Source organism: Gymnoscopelus braueri (assembly GCF_963280865.1).
Source record: "Gymnoscopelus braueri genome assembly, chromosome: 23".
NCBI lineage: Eukaryota > Metazoa > Chordata > Actinopteri > Myctophiformes > Myctophidae > Gymnoscopelus > Gymnoscopelus braueri.
Window position 1 is genome coordinate 19,065,354 of NC_137625.1, and position 14,845 is coordinate 19,080,198.

The 14,845-nt window shown below is 43.4% G+C and overlaps 2 protein-coding genes across 2 annotated transcripts; both read left to right on the forward strand.

Annotated features, from left to right (window-relative positions):
* Positions 1-1,590: 1,590 nt before the first annotated feature.
* LOC308079864 (actin, cytoplasmic 1-like) lies at positions 1,591-2,718 on the forward strand (the record flags this gene model as incomplete). Its single annotated transcript, XM_080421482.1, has 1 exon — positions 1,591-2,718. One exon carries the CDS (start codon positions 1,591-1,593, stop codon positions 2,716-2,718), a length of 1,128 nt encoding a protein of 375 aa, XP_080277608.1.
* Positions 2,719-9,117: 6,399 nt separating this feature from the next.
* Positions 9,118-10,473, forward strand: LOC308079956 (serine incorporator 1-like; the record flags this gene model as incomplete). The annotated part of the gene is made up of 1 exon (XM_080421623.1): positions 9,118-10,473. One exon carries the CDS (start codon positions 9,118-9,120, stop codon positions 10,471-10,473), a length of 1,356 nt encoding a protein of 451 aa, XP_080277749.1.
* Positions 10,474-14,845: the final 4,372 nt, after the last annotated feature.

Sequence of the window (14,845 nt, forward strand, 5' to 3'; positions counted from 1 at the left end):
AGCGGACCTCTGTCATCACACTCATTACACTATGACTCAGCCATATCCATATAAATAGTTCCCAATGCAGCTACGCCCAAATATGGAGTGTGTTGTCTAACCTCAATGTGTTGTGATGGCATCAGCAAATACATCAGTCAGCTCCATATATGGGCATATACAAAAGGAGCCATGCCCATATATGGGCATATACTGATGACATCAGGGATCTCCATATATGGGCATAAAAGGGACTGACAGATACAGAGATCCGGTTGTTCAGAGCCACAGATCCGACCGCTATGCCCATACATGGTCATGTGCATATATGGGACCGACCGACTTCAAACTCGGCCCGGACAGCGGCAAGGACTCGAGGGAGTGCGGTGCTCGCCGTCGAGTAGTTTGGATATCCAGTTGTCCAGAACCGCCGATCCAACCAATAGGCCCGTTCCAATATATGGGCATATACTGATGACATCAGGTATCTCCACTTTTGGCAATTTGTTAATAAAGTATTCAATCAATCCAACAGATGCCATCTAATATTTTATTATCTCGTCTTTATCTTGTCTCTTGCCTGTTGTCTCTTGCCTCTTGTATCTTGTCTCTTGCCTGTTATATATTTGAGTATAATTTTCAGGTCCATAATTAATTACTCAACACGTAGCTCAAATAACCTCAGACCCCCAAAGGCCCGTACCTCTCAAATCCAGTTTAATATAGGCTTCAGAGGGTCAAAAATATGGAATTCTCTGCCATTACATCTATGGAAGTTGTCTTCTCACCAATTTAAGAAGGCTCTAAAATCGCTTCTCTTAACAACCAAATACTTTCCATATGGTCTGCCTAATATAATATAATAACATTTTCCCTAGAGGTTTACGTTTTGGTTCCCCTGACTTTTATTGTTGCAATATGTTTTTGCTGATTCTTTCTTTTTTTGTAACAGTGTCCATATTAGTCTTTTCCGTTCTGTTTCTTCATCTGTATGACATGTCTATTAATGTTTAAACTGTAATGGATGTGTATATTCCACATTGATGTTAATTTTATCCTATGAATGTACAAATATTCCTGGAGAATGCCACTTCTCAAGCCCCTGGAGGGTTTTTAGGCATTCTCCTTCACATTTTTAACCGAATCTTTGTGTATCATTTTTAAATGCTCTTGTAAGTGATAATAAACAAACAAACAAACAAACAAACACATTTTATGTTCTGCTAGGTCAGTTATCTCTTGCTCTTGATACAGCTGTATGAGTTTGATAGAGCTCCTCTCATGGTCATGCTATAGAAAAACATATAACTTAAAGCATCTCTATCAGTTTCAGACAGGCCAAGGTCACTGCTTCAGTCTACTGAATCTTCTGTATCATGTACATAGGTCACAGATAGATGCACAGTTCAGTGTGTGCATATTTCCCCCTATTGCCTATGCGCCTTCCAAATATGGACATCTTCCACTGCCACACCCAAATATGAAAGATGACTCTACATCACGGTGACATCACTGTCAAAATCGTATAAAAGGAATGGAAACCATGTGGCATATCATTCAGCATCAAACTAATTTATTTTTAAGTACATAGTTCCTTACTTAACGTGGAAGATGGAAGACGAAATTGCCGCACTGGTTTTTGACAATGGATCCGGGATGCTCAAAGCCGGATTTGCTGGAGACGATGCCCCTCGTGCTGTCTTCCCTTCCATCGTCGGTCGCCCCAGGCATCAGGGAGTGATGGTGGGTATGGGCCAGAAGGACAGCTATGTTGGTGACGAAGCCCAGAGCAAGAGAGGTATCCTAACACTGAAGTACCCCATCGAGCACGGAATTGTCACCAATTGGGATGACATGGAGAAGATCTGGAACCACACATTCTACAACGAGCTACGAATTGCCCCCGAGGAGCACCCTGTCCTGCTCACAGAGGCCCCTCTGAACCCCAAATCCAACAGGGAGAAGATGACCCAGATCATGTTTGAAACCTTCAACACCCCCGCCATGTACGTTGCCATCCAGGCTGTGCTGTCCCTGTATGCCTCTGGTCGTACCACCGGTATGGTCATGGACTCCGGGGATGGTGTGACGCACACAGTGCCCATCTATGAGGGCTACGCTCTGCCCCACGCCATCCTTCGTCTGGATCTGGCTGGCCGTGACCTCACAGACTACCTCATAAAGATCCTGACAGAGCGTGGGTACTGCTTCACCACCACAGCTGAGAAGGAAATTGTGCGTGACATCAAGGAGAAGCTCTGCTACGTTGCCCTGAACTTCGAGCAGGAGATGGGCACCACTGCCTCCTCTTCCTCCCTGGAGAAAAGCTATGAGCTGCCCGACGGACAGGTCATCACCATTGGCAATGAGAGGTTCCGTTGCCCAGAGGCCATCTTCCAGCCGGCCTTCCTTGGCATGGAGTCCTGTGGTATCCATGAATCCACTTACAACAGCATCATGAAGTGTGATGTCGACATCCGTAAAGACTTGTACGCCAACACCGTGCTGTCTGGAGGTACCACCATGTACCGAGGCCTTGCTGAAAGGATGCAGAGGGAGCTTACATCCCTGGCTCCATCCTCCATGAAGATCAAGATCATTGCCCCACCTGAGCGTAAATACTCTGTCTGGATTGGAGGTTCCATCTTGGCCTCCCTGTCCACCTTCCAGCAGATGTGGATCAGCAAGCAGGAATACAATGAGTCGGGGCCCTCCATCGTCCACCGCAAGTGCTTCTAAATAGAAGCATTTGCTTCGACCAAAGCCCAATTAACGACTTCACACTGCAACGCAGATTCTCACATACTCAGGCACACAGAGCTTAGACGACCAATGAATTGGCATTGGCATGGCTTCAGCTTGACTCAAGGAAAACAAACACAAAACTAAAAAAACGTGGATCTCGGACTTCATGTGGGCAGTGTATGACATCAGTCATCTGTGACTTATCTTTGACGTATTCCTCCATATTTGGGTAAGGTTCTGGCTTGAGTCCACTCCCATTGACTTCCACCATAAGAATAAAGTTAAATATATCCTTCCTTAAATGTGTGTGTGTGTGTGTGTGTGTGTGTGTGTGTGTATCTGTCCTCCGTACATCTCGAGAACCGCCCGACTAATTTACTTCCAACTGCGTAGTAGGTATAGGTAGTGCGGTGCCCAGCGTGAAGTCGTTGGATCAGCGGTTGTATGCCCATGTATAGGGATACATCCAGTTGTCCAGAACCGCCAGTCTGACCGAAATGCCCATATATGGACATATACTGATGACATCAGGCATCTCCACATACAGTATGGGCGTAAAAGGGACAAGTACAGACAGATCTCCATATATGGGCATAAAAGGGACACGGGCAGACAGACCCGACAGATAGAGAGATCTCCATATATGGGCATAAGAGGGATACAGAGCGATGATGCATACTGCTGGTACTCGACAATGTGTACAAACGAGTATTGTATAACCGGGTGGAGCATGCATTCCCAACTTGATTCATTTTCAAGTATTCCAGTGCAGTATAATGTATGTAAAACAAAATGCAATGCATGTAATTCCTTGGCCTACTGGCAGTGTGCACAAGGAAATTGGCACTTCTCGGGTCCAGCAGGTATGCAAGATTAGCCCTGGACAGATAGACAACCCCATTTTAGACGTCTTGCCGCTTAAGCATGATTTATGCTTTGTTGTGTTGCGCTCTCTAGTTAATGAATCTAAAAGACCCAATCTTACAAGCTTGCAACTCGTCACTTCCGTGACGCTTTGTCAGCTTGTAGATTGGCTTTTTTCAGCATGTGACACCAGTGTGTGATAGATCATAAATTGGGCATTATAGAGATACACTGTCAAAAATAAACCTGTAATGTAATACAGTAATGTTTTTCATCAAGTAAAATACAAAATATACAGTTGTATCTGAGGAGTTTAAACAATGAATGTATGTTGTTTTGTTTTATCTTTTGAGTCTTATCCCCTTTTTTGTTAAGTGCGTTGTTCACACATTCCAAATGTCTACCACATTGTGCAGACACTGAAGGCTATAAGTGGCGCATATTCTTTTTATTTTATTTCTTTTTTTTTCAATAATGATTTTCATTTATAGACAGAATAAAGACAGGTTGTAGTACATCTCTATTATGGTAACTACAAATTACAGTTATATAAACTTGCTGCCGCATGCTATCACTTGTAAATTATGTCTGGATTTTTTTTCTACCATGAGCCTTAAAACTTGGCACTGTTATTATATCTTTTTTATTTATTTCCTTTTTAACTTTTTTTTTGGCCTCACGAAATGAGCGTACAATCAGATTTGATATTAAAGCGCTCATGTGTGTGTTTCCATGAGCATACTGTATGTTTGCTGGTACACACAAAACTCATGTGTGCTCTGAGACATTATTCTTTAAGCAAAATCTATTACACTAGTGCCAAACCTCACTAACAAAAGTTTTCATTTACCAACATCATTCCAATAAAATGAAATATAAAAAAAAGAAGCCTGTTCAACTTCTCCAACTATTGTTGGGCTTGTAACACTGTCGTGTCAGGTTCTCCACCTCACTCCTGTAGGCCGTTAGTTATCAGGCCTATCACTGTCGTGTTGTGAGTGAACCTGACCACTAATAGGCTGGAGCTGTGCTGGCCACTCTGTCGTGGCTGAACAGGGAGTAGAGGAAGAGGACTCCGAACTCAGCCCTGGGCTACAGTTGGAGTTCCTCTTCTCCGGGTGGGAGAGGACAGTGTGTAGTGTTGTGGCTACGGTGTCGTCTGTAGATCTGTTTAGCCTTTTTTTTCTTCATTTTTTTTCGGCATTGGGGCGATCGTGACTTGCATTAAGTTCACATTTGAGCAATATTTAAACTGATATTATTTTTATGACATGACATAGCATAACCCATTTTCAAAGTATTCCATCTTTTTGGGCGGTGTAGCCGCCCCTATAAGTGGGGTTGGGACACCTCATTAGCTGTATTGTGATTGGCTCATTAGTACACCCCTAGCTGTACTGTGATTGGCTGACTCTATTGGCTGACTCTATTCAGCACTGTGGTTGGCTAGCGAGACACATGATGACATTAATAACCTATAAATAGGATTATGCACTTCAAAAAATCCATATTTTTTTGAAGTGAGCTTCCATCACTATGATGACCACTGTGATGACCACACCGCCCACTTCACACTGGGTGTGATTTTTGGGCGGTGAAACCGCCCCTATAAGTGAGGTTTGGATATTTGTACAACAAATCCTGCGCTGTGATTGGCCAAAAATGTATCCTGCCTAACCCTGCACCGTGATTGGCCAATCACAGTCTATTCAGGACTGTGATTGGCCAGTGTCACATGACACATGTGCATAGGAAAACCATAACTTTAAAAAAAACATAAATTTGTTTTTTTTAAGTTATGGTTTCTTCCATCATAAAGAGTGTTTCAATAAATGTATTTATTTTTTGTACATGATTGGTTGACTCCATTCAGTATTGTGATTAGCTAGCAAGACACCGCCCACTTCACACAGGGTGTGATTTTTATAAGGCTTCATGATATCCGCAAAATGTACACAACAAAAACCACTGGCCATTGTGGAGTCCATAGGTGTACCCTGACGTTGTCGATATGACATCAGGGTTTCAGGGTGATATCATAATACTGATGTCGTTGAGTGGCCTAGACTCCATATTTGAGTATGCCTGACACGGAACTATATACTATATATGGGCACTAGGCCTACTCGTTCCCGAGTAGTTTTAGTCAATCAAATACCTGTATGAATATTGGCATCGCAGAAAAGTTGTGGGTAGCTCTGTGGATCAAAATTGGGTCCAGCTCCAACGGCAGCAGCCAAGTGGGGCTATCAGCAGCACCAGCAGAGGAGACCAGCCCTCTAAGCATCTTGGAGGACGACACGTGCACAGCCTTCAAACGGGTCAACATCCAGAAGGCGGCGGGATCTGATGGGAGTCCAGGCCGGGTCCTTAAAAACGAGCTGGCGGGTCTTCGCTGACATCTTTCTCCATCTACATGCTGGAGCTAGGTCACATCATCCGCAAGCACAAGCTTTGCTTCCACTGTTATGCGGATGACTCGCAAATTTATGTCCCGGTCAAATCCCCAACCAAAGGAAGCTTAGATGGTCTAAGGGCCTGTCTCGCTGACATAAACTCATGGATGTCACAAAACTTCCTCCAGCTGAACGCAGATAAGACTGAGATTGTTCTCTTTGGCCCCCCACATCTCACTAGCCTTTTAAAAGACGACCTGGGCAGCCTGTCCAGTGCTGTAAAACCGGTCGCCAAGAGCCTAGGTGTCTTCTTCGACTCAGATTTCTCATTCAATGTCCAAGTCAAAAAAACTGTACAATCATGCTTTTACCAACTCAGAACAATTGCAAAAATTAAGTCTGTCCTGTCATCTGTAGATTTAGAGAAACTCATACATGCATTTATAACCTCCCGTCTGGACTACTGCAATGGTCTATACACTTGTTTAAGCCACAAAACAATTTCTCGCCTGCAGCTGGTGCAAAATGCAGCTGCCAGGCTTCTGACTAATACAAGAAAACGTGCCCATATCACCCCTATTTTAGCAACTCTCCACTGGCTTCCTGTTGTTTTTAGAATTGATTTTAAGATACTTTTATTAGCTTTTAAGGCCCAAAATGGTCATGCCCCTAAATATATCACAGATCTGGTGCCTCCCTATGACCCACCCCGTAGCCTAAGATCCTCTGAGGAGGCCCTCCTAGTAGTCCCCAAAACAAATTTGGTCACAAAAGGTGATCGGGCTTTCTCTGCCCGAGCACCTATACTATGGAATGCCCTACCTGTGGAAATTAGGAAAGCAAATTCCCTGACATCTTTTAAAACACTTCTAAAAACACACTTATTCAGGAAAGCCTTTCCCTAGATCCCCCTATCAGCCATAACTGTTTTGTGTGTGCTGTCTTTCTATCTAGTACCTATTTTATTTGATATTATTTCTTCCTTATCCATGTTCCTTGACTTATTTTAATTACCAGATATGTTTTTACTGCTTATCTGAATTGAATGCTTTTATGTCAAGTCCATAAGACTTTTAATCTTGTATGCTATGTTTTTTTTCTGTTGTTCAGCACTTTGTAACTTATGTTTTGAAAAGTGCTATATAAATAAAGTTATTATTATTATTATTATTATCTTCAACCTCTCCCTCTCCCAGGCTGTGGCCCCCGCAGGGTTCAAAATGTCAACCATTGTGCCCATCCCCAAAAAGGCCAAAGTGACATGCCTGAACAACTGGAGACCTGTTGCTCTCACCCCAAAAGTCAGCAAATGAAGCTGGTGAGGGAATACATCTGCTCCACGCTACCTGCCTCGCTCGACCCGTTGCAGTTTGCATACAGCAAAAACAGATCCACCGATGACGCTATTGCCATGGTCCGCAGACCTTTTCTCTTCCTTGGACCTATCTGTGGATTATACCAGGGACAAGTGACTTGACTTTTTTTTCTTTGCTCTTTCATGGACCTACTTGCGGATTATACCAATGTCAGTCTACCTTATGTGGATTATGCGGTCGACAGGCACTGACATTTTGCACCTTAATCCCATGTACAACACACTGACTTGTCTTTTTGTGTGTTTTTTTCTAACTATCATGCACAGTATACATCTGCTGCTATGCTCACGCACCTTTATATCTTATCTTTATATCTTTTCTGATTCTGATCAAACAATACACCCCTCCCCTTCCTCCATGAGAAGTTTTATTATTTTGTCACAATATGGATTTGTACTCCCAAACCTTCTGGCACCCCTCCCCCCATGGTATCCAACCAACTCGTTCTTTTTTTGCAGTGTTGGATACACAAAACATTACCTTCATACCTTGAACACACTCACGCACGCACGCACGCACGCACGCACGCACGCACGCACGCACGCACGCACGCACGCACGAAAGCACGCACGAAAGCACGAAAGCACGCACGCACGAAAGCACGCACGCGCACACACACACACACACACACACACACACACAACACACACATGCCCCCCCCCCCCCCCCCCCCCCCCACACACACACACACTACGCTTCTGAAAAAGCTTACATAGGTACACAGGGGCGCTGTTTATGTAGATGTTATGCACCAGGTTCAGCTGTAGTTGAACTGACCTGGCTGCCAGAGGGAGCCAACCCAACTGCTGGAAATGTTGTTTTCCAACATGGTCCCTTGCAGACAGCCCCAAGACAAGCCTGACCAACCTATATTGAGAAACCTGCAACTTCTCTTTTAGGGCTTTGTTTAGGCCACCGTACCATGAGCCAATAGCATAGTCGAAACAACATAAAACCAGTGAGTTTGAAACAGAACAGAAGGAAGTCAGTTCTTCGATCAGTGTCCTGTAACAGATAAACTAACAAACAGTGATGAAGATTAAGTTACTGTACGTCATGGTTAAGAGAATTATCACAGATATTTTAGAAAGCAAATACAATCACAGTCGTAACTCAACAGTGACTAATAAAGCCTAATTTACACACAATCCTCCTTATTCATACCATTGTAAAAAGCGATTTTCTGACATGGTTGTTATAACGATCCAATTAAGATCATTACATTAATGTACTTTATTCCCTGCACCTGTGGTCATGTTCCATTTGTGACTAACACTATTATACCGTTATTGGACCATAGAAAAGTGACCCAAACGGGACATTTTTGCACCCGTCTGGCAATAAGCCACATTTAATATATAATGTAATATAATATAATATAATATAATATATCATATCATATCATATCATATCATATCATATCATATCATATCATATCATATCCCGTTATTGCTTTAGGGCATAAAGTTAAAGATCACCTGTGAATAAAAAAAAATGCATTCCCGTTTCAACCTACATGGATGTTCCTCGGGGTGTGGCTAGAAGGAATAGTTTGCCTCAAAGTCCATATTTGGGCAAAATGTTGTGCTACATCTGTGTTACGTCACGGCATAGGCCTATATCATGATGTACAGCAGCTACCAACAGCCAGTAGCTATTGTGTTGCAAAAGTTAACTGATCTTTGATACTACTACAGAGGTATACATTAGGTATCAGAGAACTAGGGCCAACTGTTTATTTCAAACCAGAAATCACAATGGGGGCCTGTTTGGCTGTATGTTCCCTCGCCAGTTGTGCCTCCTGTCTATGTGGATCGGCAACATCCCTGCTGTGTGGCTGCTGTCCCTCCAACAATTCCACCCTTACACGCCTCATTTTCTCCTTTTTCTTGCTGTTGGGGACTGCAGCGTCCGTCCTTATGATCTTCCCTGGAATGGAGACATATCTCCAAAAGATCCCAGGCTTCTGCAGTAATGGAGGAAGTACCATACCTGGTCTAGAGAACCAGGTGAACTGTGATGTCATTGTTGGCTACAAGGCTGTGTACCGGATGTGTTTCGCTATGGCCTGTTTTTACTTCCTTTTCTCTGTAATCATGTTGCGTGTCAGAAGCAGTAAAGACCCACGCGGCGTCATCCAGAATGGGTTCTGGTTTTTCAAGTTTCTGATTCTGGTTGGGATTTCAGTGGGAGCGTTCTTCATCCCAGATGGAACATTTCATACTGTGTGGTTTCACTTTGGAATGGCGGGATCCTTCTTCTTCATCCTCATCCAACTCGTTCTCCTTATTGACTTTGCTCACTCATGGAACGAATCGTGGGTGGAGAAGAATGAAGAAAGTGACAATAAACGCTGGTTTGCAGGCCTGCTGTCCTTCACAGTCCTCCACTATGTCCTGGCCTTCACTGCGGTGGTGCTCTTCTGTGTCTACTACACCCAACCCGATGGCTGCACTGAGCACAAGGTCTTCATCAGCCTCAATGTCATCTTCAGCGTCATCATCTCCATCGTCTCCATCCTGCCCAAAGTGCAGGAAGCCCAGCCAAATTCTGGTCTGCTCCAGTCTTCGCTCATTTCCCTGTACACCACGTACATCACCTGGTCTGCAATGAGCAACAATCCAGAACAAAAGTGTAACCCCAGCCTGCTGAGCATCGTAACAGCCACCCCCGGAAGCAGCGGAGGACGTGTGCAGTGGTGGGACGCTCAGGGCGTCGTCGGTTTGATCATCTTCGTCTTCTGTACCATCTATGCCGTTTTCAATTCTTCCAGTAAAGCCAAGGTAAGCAAGCTGATGTCGCTGGAGGAGGGTGCCGACTCCAGCGACGAAGGTGGGGAGGAGGTGGGAGAGGACGGACTGCGGAAGGCCGTGGACAACGAGCGGGAAGGAGTAGCGTACAGCTACTCTTTCTTCCACTTCCAGCTCTTCCTGGCCTCACTGTACATCATGATGACCCTCACCAACTGGTACCACCCAGAGACTTCCACCCAGGCTATGCAGAGCACTATGCCAAGTGTGTGGGTGAAAATAACCTCCGGCTGGCTAGGTCTGAGTCTCTACCTGTGGACCCTCATCGCCCCACTCATCTTCCCAGACCGTGATTTCAATTAAGCCAGGGATTCTCAACCTTTTTTATTTCAAGAACCCCCAGGTTTATATGCATTAGGCCACAGACTCCATTTGATACCTTTTTGCCAGACCCAGGGGGTCGGCCTACATGAGGCTTTGTCGGTCTGTCCCTCTTTTCCTCCCGGTTCAACGTTTTTCCTCCCGGTTCAACGTTTTTCCTCCCGGTCTGACCCTCTTTTCCTCCCTGTCCCTCTTTTTGATTGGCCAAGCTTAGCGTGACGTAGTGCTCTGATCTTCAGATTTCAACCACTAGGGGTCTGGCAGTGCTCCGAGGAGCACTTTTTCTAGTTTTTTAAATCTCATGGGATCGTCACTCTACACTGTAAAGTCAGTGTTAATTTAACTCAGAGTGTACAAATAGAATCAAATGGACGGGTCCATTTGGTTCCACACAGGAGACAGACAGACAGACAGACAGACTGACAGACAGATCCATATATGGGTATAAAAAGGACACAGACAGACAGACAGACAGACGTAATGTTCCCAACCATTTCTAGATCAGGACCCACTTGAAAATCTTGAAAATGTTTGCGGCCCACCCATCTGACCACTTAACACGGCAGCCAATAGGTTAAGTGGTCAGATGTTTTTTTTTATGATCAATCAATCGATTATGTTCCGGCTTTGATCAGTGGAACTAATGTAGTATAGGCCTACTTTAAGTTGCTCATTCTTGGTATCACAATGAAAACACGTTTTCGAAGGTTGTAAAGAAAAAGCGAGATAGTGCACGCACATTGGATCTCTATTGATGGACAGATGGACAAACGATGATCAACAGTTAAAGTAAAAATAAAATCTGCACACTGGTTCTCAGCTCCACTTGTTATTGGTGTTCAACAGCTGCTCAGCTTGCTGTTCACTGCTGCTTGCGGTGAGACAAACCAACCAACCCACCCAAAGGTTATATTGTAGGCTACTAATAACATACTAATACAAATTGGACAAAATTACTTTTTATTCATTAAAGAAAAGTTGGTAGGCCTAGTTAGTTGCTGGTCGCGTTTTTTGGGGCTGTTTTTATTATTATTATTTAAACCAGTGGTTCTCAAATATTTTCAAGTGTTTTGTGCCAGGGAGCATTTGTGTTGTCCAAATATTCCACATTTCCACATTTGTATTGCACGAGTTTTAGAAATTGTAGATCTACAAGCTCACAACATGTCATCGCGACATCATGTTGTGAGCTTGTAGACGCATTTAGGTGTAATTAAAGTGCTCATTCTCAAGTGCTCATGTGGCCTAGACATAGTGTCACTATAAATATTGGGCTCAGTCTCTTTAGAGAGACCAGTTATGTTATTGTCACTTTTATGGTGTGGCACCATAGGAGATAGCTGAGAGGGTCTCTCACAAACCTCTGGACTGATCAGCACCACACGCCTCTTGGGCAACATAAAAAAAAAACTTTTGTAATATTTTCTTTTTTCTTTAGGGCTCAGACGTCCATCATATTTGCTTTGTGGTACGCCCTAACAATGCACCAACTCTTAATCCTTTGTTTTCACTGTGTGTACGTTGGTTCCTTTGATCCAAGCCAGAACACAAGCAATTGATTGATCGCTAAAATAAACGCTCTGAAAATGTGAAGAGATCGAGCCCACACTGTTTCTCCAGGAACTTTTTATAATGGAAATGTTATAATGGAGGTCAGATTGGGCAGAAGCCTCGCCCAAATATGGAATCGTACGTCACAGATACGTCATCGATGAGTGACAGACTGGCCACGCCGTTTATAGACTCCACAACAGTGATGCTATGGACTATACAGTAACCAGAAATAATTTGAATAACCATTGGAATCTCATTTTGTGATAATAAAACATGAGAAAATCGTATTGCCAAACACGATGCTCCATGTAAACTCAGGGGGTCCCATAGAGTACATACAAATAATAGACATCACACATAAAATAAATTAAACAGTAAAAAAAAAAACATAAAATCATAAATAGAGGTTTGACTCTCCAGTGTTTACGCAACTTGGACGAATGCCGGAGACAGCTCTTCCCAGGTTTGACTATAACCTCAATAATACTGTTCCGGACTCATCCAGGCGAGACATGAATCCATACGTAGAGTGCCTTAAGACCTTAAGTAGAATCCTCAGGGCATCTTTGTAGGCCACTTTAAGCATCCGCGTGCTACCCTTATTGTATGTGCACCACAAGTAAGCTGTTTACATGGGAGTGCAAAATGCTTTAGAAAGTGCATACTTGACAGGACCTGAACACATATGTAGAGCTATCTCTATCATCATGGAGATTATCAGTGAAAATGTGGCCACGAGACTTGATTTCCTGGCCTACAGAAAGACGACTATCACATAAGTGAAAAGCTGCGACGACCAATTTCTTGTCCTCGTGGCTTCTCACTATCATGACACTACTCTTTTTCGCATTGTAAATTATGTCATGATCATTGCCATAATTTGAGCACACTTTCAATAGCTACTGTAACCCTCTGTCCACTGTATGGACTCGGAACGACCAGGTCATCAGCCTACATAAGGTGATCGATGATAAAGTTATTGCACTTATTTAATTCACTAGATAGATCATCCATGTAAACGTTGAATAAAATAGGAGAAGGATCCCACCTTGCCTAACACCATTGCTAACTGAAAAATGGACAGATGTAACATTACCCCAATTAACCTGCATTTTTTTTATTTGTATACCAAAACACCAGTATACGCACAATGTTCTTAGGTCTATCAAGCAGCTTCTGAAACAGTTTGGAATGGTTAATCCTGTCAAAAGCTATCTCCTACAACGACCACGGCCGGGCAAGGGGGGTTACGCAGTATCAGGAGCAGCACCACCAGGTTCTTGAACTTTCATCACCACCAGGTTCTTGAACTTTCATCACCACCAGGTTCTTGAACTTTCATCACCACCAGGTTCTTGAACTTTCATCCGGCTGCCGTCAGACTGCTGAACAAGGTATGAGCCTTGTTCATCAGCCTGATGACAGGTGGTGTCGTCAGGCTGGTCTCGGACCTTTGCTCTTCCTTGGACCTACCGGTGGATTATACCAGGGACAAGTGACTTGACTATTTTTCTTTGCTCTTCCTCGTGGACCTACTTGCAGATTATACCAGTGTCAGTCTACCTTATGTGGATTATGCGGTCGACACGCACTGACATTTTGCACCTTAATCCCATGTACAACGCACTGACTTTTGTCTTTTTTATTGTGTGTTTTTCTAGCACCTTAACTAACCTTAACTAACGTCCATAAATATATCATGCACAGTATACATCTGCTGCTATGCTCACGCACCTTTATATATTATCTCAGGTACCATGTGTAAATATGTAGATAATTTTTCTTTTTCTCTCTTGTTTGATCTCCTTTCCCCCCTTTGCAACAGACCTGTAAAACACATGGCCAGTAGAGGGCAGATTTGATTGCTTGGATATTTGAGGTGTTCAGCTGTGATGTGATCAATGCCACGCCTTGTTGTTATCTAGCATCCTAATGGCACCAACCACATCATCAGACCTGATCAGTACATTTTCAGATGGGTCAACATGATCTACGGCCACAGTGCCACCATTAACACAGTTGAACAAGTTGTAATAGTGTTTACGCCACACCTCAGCTGAGTCAGCTATCTCAACCGGGCCAAATGCACCAGGAAGTACTAAGATAATGATAATATAACATTAATATTAAAAAGAACACAAGCGCTTGATTGATCATTAAGATAAACGCTCTGAAAATGCACACCTCTTATTCAATTAAATTCAATTCAATTTTATTAAAGTGTCAAATCACAACAAGTTGTCTCAAGACACTTTACATGTAGAGCAGACAGAGACCCGACAGTCCCACCCTGAGCAAGCAATTTTGCGACAGTGGCAACAAAAACTCCCCCTTAACTGAAGAAACGTCAGGCAGACCCTAAGCTCTAGGGTGGGCGGCCTTCTGCCTCGACCGTTTCGGGGAGAAGAGAGAGAGAGGGAGAGACAGACAGAGGAGAGACAGAGAGAGAGATACAAGTAGTAGCAGTAACAATAGTAGCTAATATAATAGTGTAAGATAGTATATGATAATATAATATAGTACAACAATAATGTGTATACAATAATGGTATAACATAAGAATGTTAAGATAATATACAGTATAGTGTAGTGTAGTGGTATAGTGTAATGTAGTAGAAATCCACAATCGTCTGACCACTTAACATGGCGGCTGCCGTGTTAATGAACACTTTCAAATGGGCACCTATCCAGACAATATATGGTGATATTGTCTGTGATACTGTATATGGCATGTGTTGTAAGAAATAGGCCCCTCCCACTAAATCTGGAAGCCAATTACAGTCAGGTTGTGTTGCCGTGTC